The sequence below is a fragment of the Neofelis nebulosa genome, chromosome 3, assembly GCF_028018385.1.
Source record: "Neofelis nebulosa isolate mNeoNeb1 chromosome 3, mNeoNeb1.pri, whole genome shotgun sequence".
Classification (NCBI taxonomy): domain Eukaryota; kingdom Metazoa; phylum Chordata; class Mammalia; order Carnivora; family Felidae; genus Neofelis; species Neofelis nebulosa.
Genome location: NC_080784.1, coordinates 54,849,759 through 54,869,249, shown reverse-complemented (window position 1 = coordinate 54,869,249; position 19,491 = coordinate 54,849,759). Strand labels below are relative to the sequence as shown.

Sequence of the window (19,491 nt, the reverse complement as noted above, 5' to 3'; positions counted from 1 at the left end):
ACATCTTTTTATTTCCACTTGAAGAACACCCTTTATCATTTGTCAGATAGTCCATGGGTCTGTGTTTCTGGAGATGACCAGTTTTTGGAGATTTATTAGTTTTCTTTGTTGATGTCACGTTTATCTGATTCTTCATGAGTTAATTCCTTGCACTTCTATCTTCACACTTGAGTAAGCAATCTCTTCCTCTAGACTTCACAGATTTGCTTTGGCAGGGATAATCCTTCACTAGTCACTTTAGCTTGGGACTCTATATGCATCAGCAGATCATGTCCTTGGGCAGACAAGGCTGGCTATTGTAGTTTTCGTTTGGGTGAGGTTATTGCCCATTCTCTGAGCCCGGGGGGCTGTTGCTGGCTGGGCTCCATAGTTGGATGGGCATGGCGACTGGGTTTTGTTTTCAGGCAGGGTACTGCTGGTTTGTTTCTCTTTCCAAGTGTGACTATAGGATTGGCTCTGTGGCTACCCCAGAATTTCTGGTCATACTTTCTGGTCAGGTGAGACTGGAAGTTATATTCAGCAGACAGGCTAGACTTCAAATTTGCTTCTCTGTGCAAGGCCGTAGGATGGGCTCTGTGGCCACTACAGCTCATTTGCTGGGGATGTGAATGGGAACTGCCCAAAGATCCTTGTTTAGATGGGGCTACCAGCTTGGCCCTACAGATGAACAGAACTACTGATTGAGTTCTCTCTTTGGGTGCTGCCACAAGTGTAGCTGTAGAATGGACTACACAGTTGCCTGGATTCTCTGGTTAAGTTTTTTGGTCGGTGGAGTTGGGGCTCTCTCCAGCAGTAGGTGGAACTTGAAATGTATTTTACTGCCTGCATGGGGCCATAGCACAAGATCCATATCTGGCATATCTGATGAATCAAACCAGGTAAAATTGCACACTGAGCTCTCTGGCTAGATACAGCCACTGGCTGGGCTCTACAGATGGGATGAGATGCTAACCGGCATCTCTGCTCAAGTGGAGTTGCCTAGAGGAATGTATTTTGCCAAGGTCTTCGTACTGGTTGCTGTAATCCCTGCTCCCTTCTCTATTTCTATCTTATCCTCAGTGACCAAGTCCCACAGATTTCCCCAGTGATCCTTATGAGGTAAGACAAAAGTGGCTTCCTGGGAATTACCCTGCAATGCTTGTGGAGCTTGATGTACACCTTGGACTCCTTAATCCCTACTAGAGAAAATGTAGGCACAAGGGGGCCTTCTCTGGAAAATGTGCTGGCCCAGGGTAAGGATTGCTGGCCAAGGGTCAAGGTAATTTAGTAAGAGTGTAGCCACTGCTCTTTGTTTTATAATGTGGTCTCTCTTGGTCTCTGTGTTCTAAGGGGTTGCTTCAGCCTCAGCCCTTGGTTCTGAAACTTTTGCAATGGTGTTTTGTCTTTGGATAGTTGCTAGTTGGTTTTCTTGTGAGGGGAGCCGAAGTCAGAAACAACCCATGTCTCCACTTAATAATATCAGCTCCTAAATAATAATATCAACTCCTAAAATGCATTTTCAAGATAACTTTTGTATGTAGTGTGCAGTAAGGGTTTAAATTCACCTTTTTGTATGTGTACTATTGTTCTAATATCATTTTCTGAATATATAGCCTTGGCAACTTTTACTTGCCAATCAAAGATTAAATGACTATAGGGGTAGGGGCACCCGGGTGACTCAGTTGGCTGAGCATCCCACTTCAGCTCAAGTCAGGATCTCATGGTTCTTGAGTACAAGCCCGCATTGATCTCACTGTTGTCAGGGTAGAGCCTGCTTCATATCTTCTGTCTTCCTCTCTCTCTGCCCCTCCCCTCCTGTGCTCCCTTTCTCAAAAGTAAATAAACCCTTAAAAATAAAACCCTAAAAAAGGATTATAGGGGTTAATATTTATCTCTGCATCTTCAATTCTGTTTTATTTATCTACATGTCTATCCTCACACCTTTACCGCACTTTTTTGATAGCTGCAGGTTTATATTTTCGAATCAGGAAGTGGTAATCCTCCAACCTTGTTTTTTCTCCAAATTGTTTTGACTATTTCAGGTGTTTTGTTTTTCCATGTAAATTTTAGAATTACTCAATATCTAAAAAAAATCCCTGATGAAATTTCGAAAGGGATTGAGGTGACTCTATACATTAATTGAGAATGATTTCCACCTTAATAGTAGTGAATCTACTAGCCAATGAACATAGAATATCTATTTTATTTAAATCTTCTTTTGCTTCACTCAGGAAAGATTTGTAATTTTTAGTGTACAAATCTTGATTTTTTTTTCCTGTCTTTGTTAAATGTTTCTAAGTACTTAAATTTTTTTATGCTACTGTTACACAAATTGTGTTCTTAATGTCAATTTTTGATTGTTCATTGCTCATAGAAATGTATTTAATTTTTTTATATTGATCTTGTATCCTGTGGTATTTCTGTACTTAGTTTAAGTTTTTAGTGTGTTTCCTAGTACTTTTGCTATACAGGATCATGCCATTCGCAAGAAGTTTTACTTCTTCTTTCCAATCTAAATGCCTTTTATTTCCTTTTTTTTTGCTTAATTGCACTATGCTTGTTGCATTATGCTAAATTATTTCCATATAGTAAGTATGCTTTTTCCAGGCAAATTACATGGGAGGAGTTCTAAATTTGGGTTTTCTCATTTTTCTTTATATTTCCTGTTTTCATTGCATAATCAGTGAATTATCATAATTTTAAAAATTTTATTTTTCTCTTATCCATATTCTTTTGATTATTTTCCAATTATTTCAATGGAAATTACTCCAAATGTTGTATATGGGAAGGAAAATGGTACTCGTGCTGAAGAAAAAAGTGTTTTATATGGTATAAATCAATTTATGTTATATGTGTACAAGTAACATATTTATACATGTGTGTAAACAAACACATGCACATAACTAAATGGTAATAAATAACTTGTTAATTTGCATATAAACTCAATCTGTTTATTATCTTTTTTGCTTCAGAATTTACATTCTTGTTCTTAACATGATAGTATACTATTGTAGGATGAATTACACCACTAAAAAAGTCATACGTTGGTCCAAACTCCAAGTACGTCATAATGTGACTATATTTGGAGATCCTTTAAGGATCCTTAAAGATCCTTGAAAAGAGGCCATTAAGGTGTGCCCTAATCCAATATGACTGGTATCCTTATAAGAAAGGGAAATTTGACACAGACATTTACAGAGTGAAGGTAATGTGAAAATTCAGCCAGAAGAGAGCTTAAAGGTAGCTTGGGAGAGAAATGATCCAGAACCTTCTCTCATGCCCCTCAGCAGAATCAACCCTGCCAATACCTTGATCTCAGATTTCCAGCCTCCAGAACTGTGAGAAAATAAATTTCCATTGTTTCAGCCCCCAGTCTGTAGTACTTTAATATGGCAGCCCTGGCAGACTAACACATACTTGAATCCCAGCAGAGTAGTGTACATCTGTCTGAAAAGAATTATATTTTTGTCACTTTAATTTCTTTAATAACTAGGACAGTGATGGTTCTTCAGCCCTTAATTGAAAGTCATCAAGTGTGAGAGAAGGGATTCTCTGCTGTTCCTCTAATTCTAGATGTTCCAATTGATGTGTAGAAACTATTGTCATATCTTTAATGCTAAGAAATTTTTGTAATTGCATTGGTTTTCTTATATATTACATCTATATATTATTATACATCTATATATAATGTATATTATATATATATCTCCATATATAGAGAGATATATAGATGATAGATAGATATAGATATAGATGATATAGATATAGATATATAGATATAGATATAGATATGCAGGTCAGACTTAAAGAATCACAGAGTCAAGGCAACCTCTCCATGCTCTACACTTAGCTTTGAGATAACCCTCTAGGCTTTATACCATAATTTTCTGGGAAGATAGGCAATTATCAGACTTTCTGATGCAATCATTTCTTGTCCACGGCATAAAATTAGTTACTCAAGTATAATAAGACTGTGCTTAGTAACTCAAGCTTCTTAATTCATAACAACTAATTAAGTAATTGACAGAATAAACAGACATGTAAATGTTAGGTGTGACTCAGCCCAACTCAGTGCATTCATATGTTTTTCTAGACAGTCGTTATTTGTAAGATATTTTGTGTGGCATAATGGTTCTGGGAAAAGGATACCTTAACTGGGAGAAATAAAAATCATGATCTTTTACTTCATGTAATATAAATTAGTTTGAGAGATAAGGTTATAGATCTAAGTAAGTTTATACTTATTTGCTTAAATAAGATTTATGTAAACCTTGCTATACAAGAGAGGCTATGGTGAAAGAGATAAATAAGTCACCAATGTGGTATCTAAATAATGTTTTTAGCCTCTTTGAACTTCCCACATTCTCTTCATTGTTCTCGGTTAGGTGACAACTTTGCTTCAGAATTTACTAAGAAATATCCAACAGAGAAGAAAATCTCTCATCGTACCACAGATAAATCTATAAATAAAAGGTCTGAGGATTTCTTCACCCTAGCAAAAACCATTTTATTTCATTTGGTTTGATATTTCATTTTAAAACATCATTCTGTTTGGTTTTCTCCAATATCCTCTCCAGTTTTTTTCGAAGATTTTTCCTTTGAGTATATGACTCTGACCCCCTCATCCCCTTCTCCACCTTACTGGCTCCCTGGTCCAACATTATAATTTGTCCTTTCTCTACTGGATCAATCTTTTCTGTACACACTATGCTGTGTCTCCAACATCTAAAATCACAGCCTTTACTACAAACACTCCTCTTCCTATAGTCTTTCATAACCTTGACAGTACAATTGCTCTAAGGGATATCTTTACACCTGTGCTCTCTTCTTTCTTTCATGCCCTAGGGTGCCTATCAAAAAGGTAAAACTCTTCTTCTCAAGGTACTGCATAATTTCTAATCCATCATGTCAAAGGGGCAGTCCACTCTTCATCTTCCTGACATGGAAGACTTTTTTTTCCTGGTTTTCATGAAAACACACTCTCTCATTACTAATCCATTGTCTGCTTTGTTGCTTCTTCTCCTTTGCTTTCTTTTTTTTTTTCTTCAATATATGAAATTTATTGCCAAATTGGTTTCCATACAACACCCAATGGTCATCCCAAAAGGTGCCCTCCTCAATACCCATCACCCACCCTACCCTCCCTCCCACCCCCCATCAACCCTCAGTTTGTTCTCAGTTTTTAACAGTCTCTTATGCTTTGGCTCTCTCCCACTCTAACCTCTTTTTTTTTCCTTCCCCTCCCCCATGGTTTTCTGTTAAGTTTCTCAGGATCCACATAAGAGTGAAAACATATGGTATCTGTCTTTCTCTGTATGGCTTATTTCACTTAGCATCACACTCTCCAGTTCCATCCATGTTGCTACAAAGGGCCATATTTCATTCTTTCTCATTGCCACATAGTACTCCATTGTGTATATAAACCACAATTTCTTTATCCATTCATCAGTGGATGGACATTTAGGCTCTTTCCATAATTTGGCTATTGTTGAGAGTGCTGCTATAAACATTGGGGTACAAGTGCCCCTATGCATCAGTACTCCTGTATCCCTTGGGTCAATTCCTAGCAGTGCTATTGCTGGGTCATAGGGTAGGTCTATTTTTAATTTTTTGAGGAACCTTCACACTGTTTTCCAGAGTGGCTGCACCAATTTGCATTCCCACCAACAGTGCGAGAGGGTTCCTGTTTCTCCACATCCTCTCCAGCATCTATAGTCTCCTGATTTGTTCATTTTGGCCACTCTGACTGGCATGAGGTGATATCTGAGTGTGGTTTCGATTTGTATTTCCCTGATGAGGAGCGACGTTGAGCATCTTTTCCTGTGCCTGTTGGCCATCCGGATGTCTTCTTTAGAGAAGTGTCTATTCATGTTTTCTGCCCATTTCTTCACTGGGTTATTTGTTTTTTGGGTGTGGAGTTTGGTGAGCTCTTTATAGATTTTGGATACTAGCCGTTTGTCCGATAGGTCATGTGCAAATATCTTTTCCCATTCCGTTGGTTGCCTTTCAGTTTTGTTGATTGTTTCCTTTGCTGTGCAGAAGCTTTTTATCTTCAGAAGGTCCCAGTAGTTCATTTTTGCTTTTAATTCCCTTGCCTTTGGGGATGTGTCAAGTAAGAGATTGCTACGGCTGAGGTCAGAGAGGTCTTTTCCTACTTTCTCCTCTAGGGTTTTGATGGTTTCCTGTCTCACATTCAGGTCCTTATCCTTTTTGAGTTTATTTTTGTGAATGGTGTGAGAAAGTGGTCTAGTTTCAACCTTCTGCATGTTGCTGTCCAGTTCTCCCAGCTCCATTTGTTAAAGAGACTGTCTTTTTTCATTGGATGTTCTTTCCTGCTTTGTCAAAGATTAGTTGGCCATACTTTTGTGGGTCTAGTTCTGGGGTTTCTATTCTATTCCATTGGTCTATGTGTCTGTTTTTGTGCCAATACCATGCTTTCTTGATGATTACAGCTTTGTAGTAGAGGCTAAAGTCTGGGATTGTGATGCCTCCTGCTTTGGTCTTCTTCAAAATTACTTTGGCTATTCAGTGCCTTTTGTGGTTCCATACAAATTTTAGGATTGCTTGTTCTAGTTTTGAGAAGAATGCTGGTGCAATTTTGATTGGGATTGCATTGAATGTGTAGATAGCTTTGGGTAGTATTGACATTTTAACAATATTTTTTCTTCCAATCCATGAGCACGGAATGTTTTTCCATTTCTTTAAATCTTCTTCAATTTCCTTCATAAGCTTTCTATAGTTTTCAGCATACAGATCTTTTACATCTTTGGTTAGGTTTATTCCTAGGTATTTTATGCTTCTTGGTGCAATTGTGAATGGGATCAGTTTCTTTATTTGTCTTTCTGTTGCTTCATTGTTAGTGTATAAGAATGCAACTGATTTCTGTACATTAATTTTGTATCCTGCAACTTTGCTGAATTCATGTATCAGTTCTAGCAGACTTTTGTTGGAGTCTATCGGATTTTCCATGTATAGTATCATGTCATCTGCAAAAAATGAAAGCTTGACTTCATCTTTGCCAATTTTGACGCCTTTGATTTCCTTTTGTTGTCTGATTGGTGATGCTAGAACTTCCAACACTATGTTAAACAACAGCAGTCACAGTGGACATCCCTGTCGTGTTCCTGATATCAGGGAGAAAGCTCTCAGTTTTTCCCCATTGAGGATGATGTTAGCTGTGGGCTTTTCATGAATGGCTTTTATGATGTTTAAGTATGTTCCTTCTATCCTGACTTTCTTGAGGGTTTTTATTAAGAAAGGATGCTGAATTTTGTCAAATGCTTTTTCTGCATAGATTGACAGGATCATATGGTTCTTATCTTTTCTTTTATTAATGTGATGTATCACGTTGATTGATTTGCGAATGTTGAACCAGCCCTGCAGCCCAGGAATGAATCCCACTTGATCACGGTGAACAATTCTTTTTATATGCTGTTGAATTCGATTTGCTAGTATCTTATTGAGAATTTTTGCATCAATATTCATCAGGGATATTGGCCTGTAGTTCTCTTTTTTACTGGGTCTTTGTCTGGTTTAGGAATCAAAGTAATACTGGCTTCATAGAAGGAGTCTGGAAGTTTTCCTTCCCTTTCTATTTTTTGGAATAGCTTGAGAAGGATAGGTTTTATCTCTGCTTTAAACATCTGGTAGAACTCCCCTGGGAAGCGATCTGGTCCTGGACTCTTATTTGTTGGGAGATTTTTGATAACTGATTCATTTTCCTCGCTGGTTATGGGTCTGTTCAAGCTTTCTATTTCCTCCTGATTGAGTTTTGGAGGCGTGTGGGTGCTTAGGAATTTGTCCATTTCTTCCAACTTGTACAGTTTGTTGGCATATAGTTTTTCATAGTATTCCTTGCTAATTGATTGTATCTCTGAGGGATTGGTTGTAATAATTCCATTTTCATTCATGATTTTATCTCTTTGGGTCATCTCCCTTTTCTTTTTGAGAAGCCTGGCTAGAGGTTTATCAATTTTGTTTATTTTTTCAAAAAACCAACTCTTGGTTTCATTGATCTGCTCTACAGTTTTTTTAGATTGTACATTGTTTATTTCTGCTCTGATCTTTATTATTTCTCTTCTTCTGCTGTGTTTAGGCTGTCTTTGCTGTTCTGCTTCTATTTCCTTCAGGTGTGCTGTTAGATTTTGTATTTGGGATTTTTCTGGTCTCTTGAGATAGGCCTGGATTGCAATGTATTTTCCTCTCAGGACTGCCTTCGCTGCATCCCAGAGCGTTTGGATTGTTGTATTTTCATTTTCATTTGTTTCCGTATATTTTTTAATTTCTTCTCTAATTGCCTGGTTGCCCCATTCATTCTTTAGTAGGGTGTTCTTTAACCTCCATGCTTTTGGAGGTTTTCCAGACTTTTTCCTGTGGCTGATTTCAAGCTTCATAGAATTCTGGTCTGAAAGTATGCATGGTATGATCTCAAATCTTGTATACTTATGAAGGGCTGTTTTGTGACCCAGTATGTGATCTATCTTGGAGAATGTTGCATGTGGACTCGAGAAGAAATATATTCTGTTGCTTTTTGATGCAGAGTTCTAAATATATCTGTCAAGTCCATCTGATCCAATGTATCATTCGGGGCCCTTGTTTCTTTTTTGACCGTGTGTCTAGATGATCTATCCATTGCTGTAAGTGGAGTGTTAAAGTCCCCTGCAATTACCATATTGTGATCAATAAGGATGCTTATGTTTGTGAGCAATTATTTTATATATTTGGGGGCTCCCATATTCGGTACATAGACCTTTATAATTGTTAGCTCTTCTTCGTGGATAGACCCTGTAATGATTATATAATGCCCTTCTTCATCTCTTGTTACAGCCTTAATTTAAAGTCTAGTTTGTCTGATATAACTATGGCTACTCCAGCTTTCTTTTGACTTCTAGTGGCATGATAAATAGTTCTCCATCCCCTCACTTTCAATCTGAACGTGTCCTCAGGTCTAAAATGGGTCTCTTGTAGACAGTAAATAGATTGGTTTTTTATCCATTCTGATACCCTATGTCTTTTGATTGGCGCATTTAGTCCATTTACGTTCAGTGTTATTTATAGGAAGATATGGGTTTAGAGTCATTGTGATGTCTGTAGGTTTCATGCTTGTAGCGATGTTTCTGGTAGTTTGTCTCACAGGATCTCCCTTAGGATCTCTTGTAGGGCTGGTTTAGTGGTGACGAATTCCTTCAGTTTTTGTTTGTTTGGGAAGACCTTTATCTCTCCTTCTGTTCTGAATGACAGACTTGCTGGATAAAGGATTTTCAGCGCATATTTTTTCTGTTCATCACACTGAAGATTTCCTGCCATTCCTTTCTGGCCTGCCAAGTTTCAGTAGAGAGATCGGTCACTAATCTTATCGGTCTCTGTTTATATGTTAGAGAATGTTTCTCCCTAGCTGCTTTCAGAATTTTCTCTTTATCCTTGTATTTTGCCAGTTTCACTATGATATGTCGTGCAGAAGATCGATTCAAGTTACATCTGAAGGGAGTTCTCTGTGCCTCTTGGATATCAATGCCTTTTTCCTTCCCCAGATCAGGGAAGTTCTCAGCTATGATTTGTTCAAGTACACCTTCAGCCCCTTTCTCTCTCTCTTCTTCTGGAATTCCTATGATACGGATATTGTTCCATTTGATTGCATCACTTAGTTTTCTAATTCTCCCCTCAGGATCCTGGATTTTTTTTTTTTATCTCTCTTTTTCTCAGCTTCCTCTTTTTCCATAACTTTATCTTCTAATTCACCTATTTGCCCCTCTGCCTCTTCAATCCACACTGTGGCTGCCTCCCTTTTATTTTGCATTTCATTTATAGCATCTTTTAATTCATCATGACTATTTTTTAGTTCCTTGATCTCTGCAGTAATAGATTTTCTGCTGTCTTCTATGCCTTTTTCAAACCCAATGATTAATCTTATGACTATTATTCTAAATTCTTGTTCCGTTATATTGCTTATATCTGCTTTGATCATTTCTTTAGCTGTCACTTCTTTCTGGAATTTCTTTTGAGGGGAATTCTCCCATTTCATAATTTTGGCTGGTTTTCTGTCCATTATGAGTTTTAAAAGCTTGTTATGTGCTCTGCATCTGTGAGCAATGCTATATTAAAGGGTGATCATCTACTATCCAGGGCCTGGCCCTTTAGGAGGTGTTTTTTGGAGAGTGTTACTTTCTTTCTGTTGTTGTGTCTTTGGTTATTTTATTTCTTTACTTGTAATGATGTTTTGGACCCACCACGAGGTGTGCTTTGATTTTTTTTCTTTGAAGTAACCCTAGAAAGGAAAACAAACAGATGAACATGAAACAAAGACACGCAAACACACAAATAAAACAAACAAGTAAACAGATACACACACACACACACACACACACACACACACACACACAAAGCACACACACAACCAAAAACAATCCAAAAGCAAAAAAACAGAAACAAGTACAAGTAAAGAACAGAGTAGAGGCGGTGCTGATGGAAGAACACATAGAAAGAGAGAAATGACAGGGGCAGGGACAAAGAGAAAATAAACATTGACAGGCCGAGAGACTAAATGGCTTAAACCAAGGAGAGAAAGGAAAATAAAGAAGGAGGGGGCAGGGACGAAGGTAAACGTACCCAGACAGAGAAACTATACGGCTTGATTATTCCAGAGAGAGAGAAAGGAAAGCACAGAAGGAGGTGTAGAACATGTATGAAGAGAATGGATTAAATATGTCTGCTTAAACAAGCCAACAACCAGTGTAACCAGCTAGAGGAGGGAAGAGAGAAGAAGGGAGAATACATCTAAGTAACAAAAATTGTCCTGGAATTAATCCAGGCTAGGCAGCATCACTGGTCTGGATGATGGAGCCATCTGGTTGCACAGCATCTATCTGCTCCAGCAGATGCACAGTTACCCGGCATGGAGGGGAGTGCTTTGGTGTAGGCTGGTCCCACCTCCACTATAGGTCCTGCCTTGGTGGTGGTGGGGGTGGAGGGGGGGACATGGCGATACCCAGTCCATTCTCCACGACCTGGTGGACTCCGTTCAAATTGTCCTTACTGTGTTGCAGGTGCAAAGGGGGCAGTCCTTCTGGCTTCACTGACTCCCCTGACCCTGTGCTTTGTTACAATTCAAAGTCCCACTCTGTGCACTCTCGCACTGGGGAGGTGCCTCTCTGTGCAGCTTGAGATGTGGTCCCAGCTGGCTTTTCCTATGCCGCAGCACTTCAGGGAGCACTTCCAGCTGTGGACTGCACCGCTGACATAGCTGTCAAGCCTGGGGGTGGCAGACACAGCAGGCTTTGTTCTATCCCACAGCACTCCAGGGAGGGGACCACTTTCTCCTACTGCAGCCTGCACCCTGACCTACCACAGAACCTGGGTCCCCTCCCCAGGTGCGCAAATGGGGCAGCTGGCCCCAGTCCAAAGAAAGCCCCACAGTTAACTATGGGATCTCTCTCAGTCCCAGTCCAAGGTTTATCTCTTGTTCAGATACAGTCCTATGCTTCCCCAGCCACTCTTTCTCTTCCTTTTGTTTTTCCACAAAAGGGGATCCTTCCCCTTGATGCCTATGCAGCCCGTTTTATCTCCTCCAGTTCACAATCACCCACCTATATCCCATCAAGGATGTCCCAGTATCTCCTTTTAAGACTCAGTCTCTTTTCCTCCCAGACTTCTGGGGTTCAAAGTCCTTTAGCTTGAGTACTTCTTTGTTTGAGAGATGCGGGAAGTACAGATACCTCTATTTCCCTGCCATGTTGGCCCACCTTCTCCCTCTCATTGAATGTTTTCATGGTATTTAGTTACATTTAGAGGGAACAAGCAGAGAAACTGAGTTTATATGACCTTGTTGCAGAAATTAAATTGGCCAATTTTTTTGAATGATGTTCTATATTAAAAATGTAATAAAGTATAAACACTATTGAGTAACATTCCAAAGAACAATAAAAGTCAAGTCAACCATTTTTTATTATGTAAAGAATTAAGATAGGCATTATAGGAGATACCAACATTTGTGAAAGGCACAAATAATGCTCTTGAGTATTTCTAGTCTGATAAGCCTAGTAAGAATAATTTAAGGAAGAAAAAAGAAATAAACCTTTTTGCTTCAGGGAGGTATGTGGTAAGCACCATGAAAAATATTAAAATTAATATTAAATTAATGTTAAATTATATTTATATTTATATTAACATAATATTAAAAATATTATAAGTGCTTTTTACAAAAAAAAATGTCTCTTAACTAATCAGTTGAGTTTGAAAAACAGAAAGAGGTATTACTATTTATGCCAATTTAACATGTGTAAATTGAGACAATCTCAGCAATATATGGTCACCTAACCCTAAGACCCTTCTGTTTTAACTATTAATTTTGGAAATGTTCATGCATATGCATATTTATAGAATAGTACAATAAATCCTTATTTTCCCATCATCTAGGTTTAATAACTATAAATATGTAGCCAGTTTTCATTCTTCTATATACCCTGAGTCCCTTTTTGCTGGATTAATTCTTAAGAGCAAATTCTAGGAAGTTTCCTGGGTTATTCCTTGAGCAAACACTAATTACTTTTATTGCATGCCTTTTTCTTTTTCTTCACCAGGCATAACCACTTCCATCCACATGTTGCTTTTTGTTTTACTTATAGGGGTGATACTGTAATGGTTCAACTCTGCCAGAACACAGACCCCAAATGATTAGCCCTTCATATTGACCAGCTCAGGATAAGAAGCCAGAGCATCTGGACCAATATTTCCATAATGGTGGCTTCATAATGACTGTGATTAAAGGTCTGCTATACATGAGGATCATATTTCTGCTACACTGGTTTGGGGTGTGTCTGTTCTTTTGTGGACACACCCAGGCTGAGCACCCCCAATATAATAGTCCTCCAGAAGTGGTGATTCCTTTGAGGATACCTGGCACTGGCAGAGGCATGAAGCCTTCAGGCTGGCTCTCTTACAGCCTGCATTTTGGGGGCAAGAGACACATTGTCCATATAAAGGTCAAGAAGCATTTGCTGTCCAGACACCTCCCAGTGTTCACCTATACAGACCAGGGTGCTCTCCTTGAGGACCAACCTTTTGTTCAGAATGACTGCTACTATCATGGTTATGTGGAGGGAGACCCAGAATCCCTGGTCGCCCTCAGTTACTGTTTTGGTGGTTTTCGAGGATTGTTACAGATACATGACATTGCTTATGAAATTGAGCCCATGACTTTTTCTACTAAATTTGAACATCTGGTATATAAAATGGAGAGTGAGGAGACCCAATTCCCAATCATGAACTCTGACTTTATTCGAGAGAAAATTGTACCCCAATGGGAGTCTCAAGAGATTAATAATTCTACTCAGAAACAAAGTTCTTATATGGGCTGGTGGCTCCATATGTTTGTTATTGAAATAGCAGTGGTGGTGGACCATAGTTTATATCTTCATATAAAAAAGAACGTTTCAAAGTTTAATGAAGACCTGTATACTATTGTAAATATAGTGGATTCCATTTATGACGTCTTGGGTCTTAAATTGCTATTGTTTGGTTTGGAGTTCTGGACTGAAAAAAACTACATTGAAGTAAATGATATAAGGAGATCTCTGAGATATTTTTGCCTTTGGAAAAAGGAAAACCTTGATATCCGCCTACCACATGATACTATACATCTTTTTATAAATAAGACAGTACGAGGAATGAGTGGCTTAGGCTACGTTCAAGGACTGTGTCAATCACACATTAATTGTGCAATTGTTACTAATGTAGAAAAAACCTTGGGCACTGTTGCAATTGCAATGGCTCATCATATTGGTCATAATTTGGGTATGATTCACGATACTGACTTTTGTACATGTGCAGTGCCTAAATGCATAATGCATTTTTCAAACCCACCAATAACTAAATTTAGCAATTGTAGTTATTCTTATTTTTGGAGATATTCTATACACCAGGTAAAATGTTTGTTCTACACTATACACACAAAGGACATATTTTCACAGACACGTTGTGGGAACGGTATTGTTGAAGATGAAGAGGAGTGTGACTGTGGACCTTTACAGAGTTGTGCAAAAGATGCCTGCTGTCTGTCAAACTGCACTTTGAGCTTTGGGTCTACGTGTGCTTTTGGGCTTTGTTGCAAGGACTGCCAGTTATTACCATCAGGAAAAATATGTAGAAAGCAGGTCAATGAATGTGATCTTCCAGAGTGGTGCGATGGCATATCCTACATGTGCCCAGATGATGTCTATGTGGAGGATGGAATTCCTTGTAACGAAAGTGCCTATTGCTATGAGAAGAACTGTAATGACCGCAATGAACAGTGTAAGCAGCTTTTTGGCCAAGAGGCAACGAGTGCAAGTCAGAGTTGCTACAAAAAAATAAACACTCTTGGTGATCGTTTTGGTAACTGTGGTCTCAAAAATGGTGCATATATAAAATGTAATACCTCAGACAGCCTGTGTGGCAGAGTTCAGTGTAAGAATGTGACAGAAATTCCCACTCTGCACGAACATTATACTGTGCATCAATTTCACTCCAATGACGGCGTCTGCTGGGGTATTGACTACCACTCTGGGATGCCCATACCTGATATTGGTGAAGTGAAAGATGGCACAGAGTGTGGCCCAGAACATCTCTGCATTGACAGGCAGTGTGTCCATATATCTCGCTTGGATAGTAGTTGTTCACCTAAATTCTGTAACTTGAGGGGAATTTGCAACAATAAACATCACTGCCATTGCAACTATTTGTGGGATCCACCCAACTGCCTAAAACGGGGCAATGGAGGTAGTGTTGATAGTGGACCACCCCCGAAGAGAGAAAAAATAAAGAGGGGTTACTTGCTAGCATTCTCACTTCTTTGGTTGCTTCTCTTATTATGTTGTCTTATTTGTCTTTGCATGAAGAAAAAATCAAAGGAAAAGGAAGCTGAAAGTGCAAAACAAACACAAAAGTTTCCTTTAAAACAAGTGCAAAAGGTTCCTTCAAAACAGATGCTAAATGTTCCTACTCAACCTGCAAAACCAGAACAAAATGTTCCTCCAAAACCAGAGAGTAAGGCTCCTTCACGACAAGAGAGTGAGGCTCCTTCAAGACAAGAGAGTAAGGCTCCTTCAAGACAAGAGAGTAAGGCTCCTTCAAGACAAGAGAGTAAGGCTCCTTCACGACAAGAGAGTAGGCCTCCTTCAAGACAAGAGAGTAGGGCTCCTTCAAGACAAGAGAGTAGGGCTCCTTCAAAACAAGAGAGTAGGGCTCCTTCAAGACAAGAGAGTAAGGCTACTTTAAGACAAGAGAGTAGGGCTCCTTCAAGACAAGTGAGTAAGGTTTCAACTCAATCTGCAAAACAACAAAAAGCTCAACTCTCAAAACCACCACAAAGACTTCAGAGTCAAGCTAGCCTATCGCTTCAACAGGGTAAAGGTGGGAAACAAAGGCCATCACTAGTAAAAAATGTACCCAAATAAGTATGCATTAAACAAGGTTCTTCCTGGAATGTTTCTACTTGTTCTTCATTATTTTAAACAATTAGAAGATCCATTTTGCCTAAAATTTCTTTCTTTATATTTTCTGGGAAAAAGCATGGCACATGGGTTGTGTACCAGTTTTCAAGTTACACAGCTTCAAATCCCCTTCCCATTTTGTACACTTCATCACAGGGACCGTATTCTGCTGTACCAGGCCCTCTTCCTATAGGGATCTGCAATAAGGGGAATGAGTGAGAGTTTGGAAACCTGGGAGATCTGTTTGCTTCCTGTACGTCAATAACACTTCAATAACATGTTTTACACTGTCAGTTATACTTCGTTTACATATTTTTTCACTAAAATATTTATTGAAAATACTTATTTCTTTACTTATTTATGTATATTTTTTAAATTCACTGCAGACCAACTTCACTGTCATCCAGCATCAGTGTGTTATCCTGAGAGGTCCGAGTTGCAGATCGTTGAGCTTCCTACCAGTATCCCAAATCTTCTGCACCAGCTTAGCACTACCTACTGTCAGAGTTCTGGGTCTCAGATCCACGCAGTCAGACCTACAGTCTTCTAGATTTCAGTAACCCTCAAGCTCTTCCCTTTGCTCCTTAGCTCCTTGAAAGAAATCACCTTTTAACAGTTAGTATTTCATGCCTGCTAACAAGTTAGTAGCACATGACTCCCTTTTCTTGTTCTTCAATATCTATTTACCCAATTCTTGTACTTAATTCTATCCCTCTAAAATTACTGATGTATTTTTACTTTTTCTTTTTGTAATGTTATTTATTTTTGAGAAAGTGTGAGAGACAGAGTGCGAGCTTGGGAGGATCAGAAAGAGAGAGAGAGAGAGACAGAATCCAAACCAGACTCCAGGCTCTGAGCTGTCAGCACAGAGCCTGATGTGGGGCTCAAACCCACAGACCATGAGATCATGACCTGAGCCAAAGTCAGATGCCCAACTGACTGAGCCACCCAGGTGCTCCTAAAATTGCTGATGTGGTTTTACTTTTTCTGACTCAATCCTGACTGTTATAGTACTAATCTTTGTGTAATGAGGAAAGTGAAAGTCAGGAGGTGCCAGTTTTTTTTTATTTTTTAAAAAAAAAATTTTTTTTTTTCAACATTTTTTATTTATTTTTGGGACAGAGAGAGACAGAGCATGAACGGGGGAGGGGCAGAGAGAGAGGGAGACACAGAATCGGAAACAGGCTCCAGGCTCCGAGCCATCAGCCCAGAGCCTGACGCGGGGCTCGAACTCACGGACCGCGAGATCGTGACCCGGCTGAAGTCGGACGCTTAACCGACTGCGCCACCCAGGCGCCCCATGGAGGTGCCAGTTTTTGTTTGTGTGAGCTTTTCTTTACCACTGACCTTTCCCATCTTTAAATTACTTAAATGTACCTCAATTTTCCAAACAAAAAAAAGAAAGAACAGGATGATAATAAGAATTGTCTCTCAACCTTTGGTGTTTCTTTGGTTATAAAATGAGATAAAGAAAATGCTTTCATTTCTAGGTAGGTCTTGGTAGATAAGTTTTTCCCACCACTGAAAACAACAATAAAAACAATTGTGCAATACCAAACACATTTTTTAATTATATGTTTAAAGTATCAGAGAACTATGAAGGAAATGAAGATTAAAAGACTTAAAAACTACAAGGAAAGGAAAACAATGAGAAATATCAGTACTTTTTCCCCGGGAACAAAAGTGATTGTTCCCTGTAATGTGATGATTCTGAATACAAATTGAGGATCAACTTGGCCATCCCAGTTAGAAAGCCTCTGTTGGAGAACGAGAAACCTGAAGCTTCTTAGTGTATACAGGAGACCAGATTGATAGATGAGACACTAAATGAGCATCAAATTAAAAATCAGTTTTCTCTATAACACATTTGCTGGATTTAGGTCCTCTCTGGGAGGCTGGGGAGACAGGTTGAAGCCTTTAAAGGAAGAAATCTCTATAATCTGTTGTACTCAAGAATCAAAGATTTGGTGGAAAAGGAGGATTTCCTTAGGACATGTCCTACCTTCCCTTTATAATGTTAGCCTGATTTTGAAGGAGGTTGGAAATAGGTTAGAGAATTGAGTTTTGAAGATTTGAATATCAGAACATAATCACCAATTGCTTTTAGAGCTGAAAAAATAGAGGCATATGGGCTCTCAAAAGAAAGTACAGTAAGATATATGTGTCTTACTAAAACTACACTATTTGCTGACCAACTCAGTTGCTAATTGTATGGGAATTATCAGTCAGCCTATCTTCCAAATGTAAGACAGATGAAAACTTCTCAAGTCAAAGGTAATATCAAAGTTTACCCTGAACCTCTAGGGTTCTTTATACATAACATGGAGCAGACTATAAAAAACAATTATCACACATATCAAGAGGGAAAAATTATGGCCAATGGTAAAGAGAAAACACCAACAATGACAGTAAAAGATTTGCTAGAAACCATCTAAAAGATGATTCAGAGAGTGGAAAAGATAATAATGAACAAAACCCCACCATGATTACTATTTTAGAGAAAATAGAAGAAAAATAAACTATGTGAAAGAAGATAGATAAATTTCACCAGAAAATTAGAACCCTATTCAAAGTTATCAAAAAGATATTCTAGAACTAAAAAAATAAAGTAACTAAATACAGGGAATTAGGGAACATTTTGAATTATAGACTGCTTTCTTCAATTAACTGCATTAGTTAACTAGAAGAGCAGTCAGTGAAAAAATATCAGTTACACACATAGTGAAAAATATTAAAGATTAGGATACAGATTAGTGATATGTGAAACAGATCAATAAACCTACAATTAGTAAAATAGAGCCCCAGTTGAGGAGGAGAAAAATAACTGAATAGAAATAATAAAAAAGATATGTCAGAGAATTTCCTAAAAGCATGGAAACATACCATCTCACTACTTCAAAAAACTGAATGAATTTCAAGCAGTATAAATACACAAACGCACACCTAAGAGTAACTTGAAAACCAGACACTGAGAAATCTTAAGAGCAGCCAGATATATATTTCTATTATGTATTTTATTGTCAATAAAATAGTCAACTTTACTGACAATAAAATAGATGGCTGACCTGAACAAAATGTTTGAATGTAGAAGATAATGGAATAAGATATTTGCTTGGTAGATATAATTACCACATTAGAATTACTTTGTAAAAACAACCTTCAAGAATGAAGGAGAACAAAACTTTCCTTTGGCAAACAAATCATTGCCAGCAGTTAGCACTCAAATATTGAAATTTCTTTTTTGGTAGGTAGAAACATAATACCAGAAAGAAGCATGAATGTGCAGGTGGGTATAAAATGCACAAGAAACACTAAATATGTGCATATAATAATTAAAAATAATGTACCAAACAATACTAATAGTATCTTATGGATTATAAAGATGTGCAGAACAAAACGCAAATGTATTTATCACAAAAGCTGGGAGGTATGCAAATAGTTAACAGGTCTAAGCATCTAGCAGTACGGGGAAGAGGTAAATTAATGATATGCATAGTAGTACATGACATTGAGAACACATGCTGCAATCTTTAAAGTAACCATTAAGGGGTGCCTGAGTCACTCAGTTGGTTAAACGTCAGACTTAGGCACAGGTCATGATCTCACGGTTTGTCGGTTTGAGCCCCTTGTCAGGATCTGTGCTGACAGCTCAGAGGCTGGAGCCTGGATTGGGTTCTTTGTCTCCCTCTCTCTCTGCCCCTTCCCTTCTTGTGCTCTGTCTCTCACTCTCAAAAACAAACAAGAACGAAAGGGAACCATTAAAATGATAAGATATGTAAATATAAGAAATAAAAGAAAAAAGGCAAAATAAATGGTATTTGATTACTAAAGATATGGGCAAGTGAAGAAGGAAACAAACATAATGCAGGTATGTGAAAATAGAAAAAAAAAACCTATGGTAGATATAAGGCCTATGTAAAATGAATTACATTAAGAAATTAAAAGACTGACATGTTTCAGAGTGTAAAAATCTAGTATTATAAAACCTAGTAGTGGGGCGCCTGGGTGGCTCAGTCGGTTAAGCTTCCGACTTCAGCTCAGGTCATGA

At 38.3% G+C, this 19,491-nt stretch overlaps 1 protein-coding gene across 2 annotated transcripts in view; it reads left to right on the top strand.

Annotated features, from left to right (window-relative positions):
* The window catches only part of ADAM29 (ADAM metallopeptidase domain 29), a 77,368-nt gene extending 61,932 nt beyond the window's left edge, over positions 1-15,436 (top strand). For both annotated transcript variants that reach the window (XM_058720864.1, XM_058720863.1), the window contains exon 2: positions 12,600-15,436. In XM_058720864.1, coding sequence (XP_058576847.1) covers positions 12,726-15,407 — 2,682 coding nt within the window. In that variant the 5' untranslated portion in view covers positions 12,600-12,725 and the 3' untranslated portion in view covers positions 15,408-15,436. The remainder of the gene's footprint in view (positions 1-12,599) is intronic.
* Positions 15,437-19,491: the final 4,055 nt, after the last annotated feature.